Source organism: Euphorbia lathyris, chromosome 8 (assembly GCF_963576675.1).
Source record: "Euphorbia lathyris chromosome 8, ddEupLath1.1, whole genome shotgun sequence".
In the NCBI taxonomy this organism is placed as follows: Eukaryota; Viridiplantae; Streptophyta; class Magnoliopsida; order Malpighiales; family Euphorbiaceae; genus Euphorbia; species Euphorbia lathyris.
This window is the reverse complement of record NC_088917.1, coordinates 15979415-15986241: the sequence shown is the minus strand read 5'-3', so window position 1 is coordinate 15986241 and position 6827 is coordinate 15979415. Positions and strand designations below refer to the sequence as shown.

Here is a 6827-nt window from a genome sequence, read left to right as displayed (position 1 = left end):
GATATAGCTGACTACAATCACAAATCACAATCTCGTCTAGTTTACATCCAAAGACCAAATAATATTCCTAAAAAAGCTCAATCAAGAGGGTCCAAAAAAGCTATTGGCAATTGAAAGCTTCACGGTGAGGTGACGAGAGTACAAAAATGTTTGTTTATACATTTGGTGAATTAAAGATGAAGTACAATATTACCATATAATATTCTTTGGGATTAAAGTGTGATTAAAGAAGTGAGAGATAAATTATGAATTTTGTTGGGATTGATGGATGTCAGAGATAATTATGGAAACACTCTAAAATTGGGAATTGATATAAATTAGGAAATTGATATCTAGTGTTTTTATAAGTGAATTTAGAAAGAATTTGAGATAAATTAAGGAATTTGGAAAGACTAATTGATACCCACATTTTTATTAATATAGAGAGATAATAATCTGAGTTTTTTTTTTAGAAATTCAAGTTTATAATTGCATTGATTTTTTTTTAGTTTTAAATGGAAACTAATTTAAAACCTAGACCAATTGATACTAGTACTAATAAATTACCATATTTGGGCCTCTCTATCTCTGGGCCTGGGCAGGCGCTCCTCTTGCCCAGGCTCAAGGACGGACCTGCGTCTAGTCATTTGTTGTGGTCTATTACTAATTAGTGATAAAATGATGTAAATATGAAATGTAGATAAAATTCATGATCGAGAAGACAATTTGATGAATAATTTCTCAAATGGAGCAACTTGTTAACATCAGGGATAAAATTTCTCAAATGGACCAATTTGAAGAATTAATTTAATTTATAAAAAAATAAAATATAAAAACTAGCGGTCTAAGGTTTCTAAAATACTGGAACTGCATCTATTTGGGGATAATGTTAATTTGATACCATGATCTTTTAGAGTAATTAAACGAGACGAGTAATTGAAAATATAAACAGGTGGTGTTTAAACTCCTAAAAAGGGTTAATTAGAAAAATAATTCATAATTTAAGAATGGTTAGGAAATATTTCCTTATAAGGTGCTATGTTGTTTTAAACCATAATTAAAAATAAGAGTTTTTTTTACATAAATATCATAAATGATAATAATATTTTAGCTTTAATTAATAATTTTTTTTTTAATAGAAACACTTATAGGGATAATGTGCAAATTTGCCCCTAACGTTTTTGGGGAGGATCAGATTTACCCTTAAGTATGAAATAGCAAAATTTTAGGTCTATGGTTTTTCTAAAGGTGCAATTTTAGGCCTATTGGATGGAAAACTTTAACAGTGTTAAAATTGCACATTCTTAATAGATGTGGGTCTTTCTCACTTAGCTTCTTGTGCGAAGCTTTCAGCATTGAATTTGAATTTCACGCCCAGAAACACAGGTTGTGGCATCTTGTCTGTTGTTGTGGGTTGCAAAAAAACTCATCGTTCTCCACCTTAACCGATGTCTCAATGTTACTAGTGGTGAATGGTTGGAATACCTCGGCAAGTTAGAGACGCTCGAAGACCTTTCGATTAAGAATTGTAGAGTGATAGGGGAGAGAGATTTGATTAAGTTAGGATGTAGCTGGAGAAAACTAAAAAAGCTGCAGTTTGAAGTGGATGATATATGAAGGGTCATCCAATGGTTTGGGACAATAAATTTTTATGTCAATAAATTTCGACAAATGAATATTTTAATGATGGAGCATTTGGGAGGAGCGGCCAGTTGGACTATTAAGTGCACAAAAAAATGCTTAATCCATATCAGGACAATAAAAAGCGATAGCTCTAGGAAAAGGAAGTGCCGTGATTGAAGGGAAGAAGGAGAAGCAGAGCAAAATCACGATTGAAGCTAAGAAGGAGGAGATGACATCAAAATCAAAATCGCAATTGAAGGGAAGAAGAAGAAGAGCGGAATCGTGATTGAAGGGAAGAAGATGAAAAAGAGCAGATTCAAAATCGCAATTAAGAAGGAGACGAATCTGCTGAATCACGGTTACGGGGAAGAAGATGGAAATGAATTATGCAGGATGAGTGTAATCTACTTGAAAATCCTAAATATAAATTTTCTGACATGGCATACAATTTTAACACTGTTAAAGTTTTACATCCAATAGGCCTAAAATTGCACCTTTAGAAAAACCATAAACCTAAAATTTTGCTATTTCATACTTAAGGGGTAAATCTGATTCTCCCCAAAAACGTTAGGGGCAAATTTGCACCTTATCCCTTAAATCTAATTTCAAATTTTGGAACCTCTCGTTGAACAGGTTAATTTGAACATGCGCAGGTAAATGGTCAGATAGCTGTGATATTTTTTCTTATGGTGTTGTGCTATTGTCTTTAATAAGCAAAAGATTCTACAAAGATGACGGTGACAGTACTGATGCGCCGTCTGTTCATGTATGGGCCAAGAATGAGCACAAACAACAAGACTCAGTAGCTAGTGGTAAATTCAAGTCTTGGTTGGTGCACGATAGCCTAAAGTCAGATCCAGATTTTAATTTCGATGATGCAGTTACAATTACCAACTTAGCAATGAGGTGTGTTAAAGACAACCCTCAGCAACGACCAACAATGAAACAAGTTGTTAGGCAAATGCTGAATTTGCATATTGTTAAACAAAATGCCAACACGTGGGAGTGTTGTCGGATGCTTGATGGGGTTAACAAGATTCACCAATCACGGTGTTATCGGAAGGACAAACGAGGTACTATCGATTATCTATTAGACCTTAGTGTTAATATAATCATATAATGGTATCCTAGTAACAAGCAATGGTGCTGGTTCTCAATTTTCATTTGTCAGTTGTTGGAAGTTTAAATTGGAGAAACTAGTTGATAAAAGGGAAAACCTCTTTCTTTTTTGTGTTTTCTCCTTATCTATTTTTTTTTTTTCTCTTTTACAAAATCCAAGCATGAACTAGAAACATAGTTTTTTTATTCCCAATGACTCATGACTTGAATTTTGTGAAGAAACCACAAATAGTGCTACAGTATTAGTGGTTCCACTAACTCTTTTCTGATTTATGCTGCAGAAGCTTTCAAAAGGCAATTTTAGATGTTTGTATTTAGATTGTAGGGTTATTTTTCTCTTAACTTTCTTTTTATGCTTTTCACTGTTTTATAATAATGCAATTTCTTGTAACGAGCTTCCCTTTTGCTTTTTAAAAGTGTATTTTTGAAGTGCTAGTTTACAAATTGCAAACTCCATAGTTTTTTCAGTGTTTTTTAATGTTGATTATGCTTTGTTTAAAGACACATGTTTTCTTATAGTTTGTAAATGTTTGTGGCTTTATTGGACAGTGAAGCTATATCGGCAACCTTCGAGATGGCATTGGGGCATACTGATCAACCGTTTCAATGATCGAATGCGCAACCGCACAATTAAAGGCTTAGGTCAAAGCCAAGCAAGTAAGCATATAGTGTTAATGTAAAAGCATATAGTTTCTTTCTAATAATATTGCTACCGTGTGATAATATGCCTTAATTGTCTAGTACTAAAATCACAAACACATGTTTTTTTTAGTGTTTTTTTGTTAAAATTTCTCTAGTATTTGCATTTTAGTTCAACAGCTCTTTAACAACTTCTTTGCTTATGTGTTATGCAATTTAATGTAAAAGGATTTGCTAGACGTTCTATTTCTGGGCTTAAAAGGTGTCGATAGAGTCATTCAATATTTTTTTTTGAAAAGGAAAGTATATCTTGAGAGTTGTGTTTTTTTTTTTTCAATTTATGCTCATGATTCTAATTTCCGTCACAGGGGTTAAAGTGTTCTCTTGTGAAGCCCTGATTAAGGCGACTGATAGTTTCAGCGAAGAGAATCTCATTGGAAAGTATCAATTTAGGAAAGTGTTTCGCGGAGGGATAAAAGGACAAAAAGTGACTGTGAAGATATGGGAAACCATTGAAGAGAAGGGAGTCTATCCATTTGGTAATGAAGACCGGTTAAGGGTATGTTGCAGAACTATATAAGAAAGTCTTGTGGTTTTTGATGGTCACCTTTAATACACATTCCTTGGCTTGAATCACATTGAATTTATATTTCGGGATGAAATTTCTTTACTTCAACACCCTCGGCTGTTAGGCGATCCTAACTTGGTGAAGATGATTGGATATTGCTTTGAGGGAGAAACACTTGGTGCTGTTTATGATTTGGATCCACAGGATAGTCTACGTAATCTTGCACCCAAAGGTACTGCTTGTTTTTGTTTGGTTACTTGGGAATAAAGAAATGGCATCAGTTGTAATCCTAATGTGTTTAAGTTTAAGCATGTTAAACAGGCTGTTAGAGTATATACTTTAGGCGGTCATAGTTCATAATGTGAAAGCCGTGATTATAACTTTCATTTCCCTTGCTTCCAATGAGATTACTTGGACTTGAAATTAGTTGTTTTTCTGATAATGTTAATTCTCTTGAAATTAAGTAATTTTGATGAACAGTCCAGCTCATTCTGATTAGTGAGTGTTCTTCATTTTTTTTTTCATTTGGGATCATTTTGTTTTTATATCCAAATCCTGCTGCAGTTGGATTAGCTGAAGATATTGATTCTTTACTTTCTTAGTAAAATTTCTTTCCTACCTGCAGATGAGTTCAGTTGGCTTCAGAGAATGAAAGTTGTTTACGAACTTGCCAACCTGCTTGAGTTTCTTCATACTCCAATTCCAGCACCCCATGTGCCGTATAGAGTTGGCAACATCGATGCTGCCCATATAATACTTGACAATGTCTGTATATATTTACGCTTGTTTGATTTTTATATCTGTTTATTTTTGCTTCAGTATTTGAACAACTTTGATACATGTAGGAGTACAGCCCAAAATTGGCTGATTTTGGGATGACTGTTGGTGGCATCATTCTTAGCTCGCGAGCATCAAGAATGAAGGTTCTCCGGGAACGGTTTGGTTACACGGATACGAGCAGAGGTATGCCATGAGATTTATATGAAGAATATAAATCTTCACCACGATTTAGCATTCTGTTTTTCTGTATATAAATTAGGGGAAATACATAATGTTAAGTTTGCTAAATCCATGCATATGCACAGGTGGTGCTTATGAAGGACGAGATATTTTTGGATTTGGTTGCATACTCTTGTGCTTGATACACAAAAGGGTTCCGACACTAGATGGCGGTGAGGACGATAGATTCGTTCCTCGTTATGAGGCCCAGGATTTATATGAAAAATATTATGAAAAAACTGGAATTTCAAATGGATTTTCATTTGTGCACAAAAGCTTAGAAAAGGAACATGATTTTGTTGAGAAAGATGGATTGGAACTTACCGAGTTGGGGATGGAGTGTGTAGATTCTGCTTATAATCGACCTTTAATGATGGAGGTTGTCAAGAGATTGCAGAATTTACATGTTATTCGAAAGCATGCTAAAGAAATGGGCATCCAGGAAATGCTTTAGGTTCAATGCTAAATTTAGGTAGATATAGATAAATTCGTTTATTTTAATAATAGTCAACTCTTTTATCCATCCATTTATTTTGTATAGGTGAATTCATTTTCAAGTAGGATCAAGTTATGTTAATCTCCTGTTTATCTGATTTTTGTAATTGCTCAAAATGCCCTAATGTGTATTTGTCTATGAAGCACCGATACTTCCCGGAGGTCACCGTACGCGTATCCGATACTCCGAGTACGAAGAAACGGAGGGGATACGGCGGGATACGTACGGGACATGCCGGGGAAGTATCCCCTTTTTTCTTTTCTTTTTTAAATGAGGGGACACGCCGGGACACTTCGAGGATACTTTAGTATTTTTTTTTATAAAAACTTTGAAAGTATAAGGGTTTTTTTTTTTTTTAGAAAAAACTCAGAAAGTACGAATTAATGACTTATTAGTTAATATTATAGATGTTATTTGTGGTTTTATAATAACTTGTGAGCATTATTTGTGTTTTTATAATAACTTTATGACTATGATTTGTGATTTATATATTGGAATTTTCATTATAAATGATATATATATAAAATTTGTCGTATCTCCGTTGTATCTGTATCTCATATTTTTTAGAAATGTCGTTTGCAGTACGCGTACCCGTATGCGTACTCGTATCGGTGCTTCATAGGTATTTGTCATTTTGTTATGAGGAGGCTCTTTTTGGTGGTACAAACACATTTAGAATATATCTATAATTAGAATTATTTTCTCTACAAGTCCTTGATTTTTTTATTAGGATATTTATTGGAAAGGTTGAACTAGTTATTTTGCACTTTTAGATACTTTTACATGGGCATAGAGGATCAAAATTGTTTTTGGCTTTGCTTGTTTGCTCATAGTCATATATTTGCTTGATAAGCGTTATTTGACCCCATTGCTCTGTCTAAAAAAAAAAAAAAAAAAATCATATAGATTTTGATATTTGTGTGATTTCACTTGTTAGGATCATGAGCCATTATTTATGTGCTTTATAGCTTGAATTTATGTGCCTATACTCATACATTGTTCATTCATGGCTGTTGTACAGAGGCAAATTCCTAGATGGAATATATATTTTGTTTTTTTTGAAAGAATGAATGAATTAACTTAAATCAGAAGCGAGTACATCGGTAAGGAACGATGGAGGACATGCCCACTCATCGAGATCAGATCTAGAACTAACAGACTTTGCAAGCAAATGTGCTACGAGGTCCGCTGATCGATGAACATAAGAGATTGAAACAGAGCCCAAATCCCGTAAAAGAAAACAACATTCCTGAACAACATCTGATAAATAAGAAAGATCGTAGTCCTGATGTTGAATTGCCTAGACCACATTGAGACAGTCCGATTGAACTTCCACATGCGAGAATCCTAGAAGCTTGATCCAACTAAGGGCTTCCCGTATAGGGAGAGTCTCTGCCATGACCG

General features: G+C 34.1%; 1 protein-coding gene across 1 annotated transcript; it reads left to right on the top strand.

Moving 5' to 3' along the window:
• Positions 1 to 4049: 4049 nt before the first annotated feature.
• On the top strand, positions 4050 to 5381 carry LOC136203857 (receptor-like kinase LIP2). The gene is made up of 4 exons (XM_065995082.1): positions 4050 to 4160; positions 4554 to 4693; positions 4774 to 4891; positions 5014 to 5381. The coding sequence occupies exons 1-4, from the start codon at positions 4073 to 4075 to the stop codon at positions 5379 to 5381; spliced, it is 714 nt and encodes a 237-aa protein (XP_065851154.1). The 5' UTR covers positions 4050 to 4072.
• Positions 5382 to 6827: the final 1446 nt, after the last annotated feature.

What these genes read in the sequence shown, in the direction of transcription:
- LOC136203857 (XM_065995082.1), top strand. Translation starts at nt 4,073, where the DNA reads ATGATTGGATATTGCTTTGAGGGAGAAACACTTGGTGCTGTTTATGAT. An exon ending in CCCATATAATACTTGACAAT is followed by an intron (nt 4,694 to 4,773) that starts GTCTGTATATAT and finishes TGATACATGTAG; the next exon opens with GAGTACAGCCCAAAATTGGC. An exon ending in TTACACGGATACGAGCAGAG is followed by an intron (nt 4,892 to 5,013) that starts GTATGCCATGAG and finishes GCATATGCACAG; the next exon opens with GTGGTGCTTATGAAGGACGA.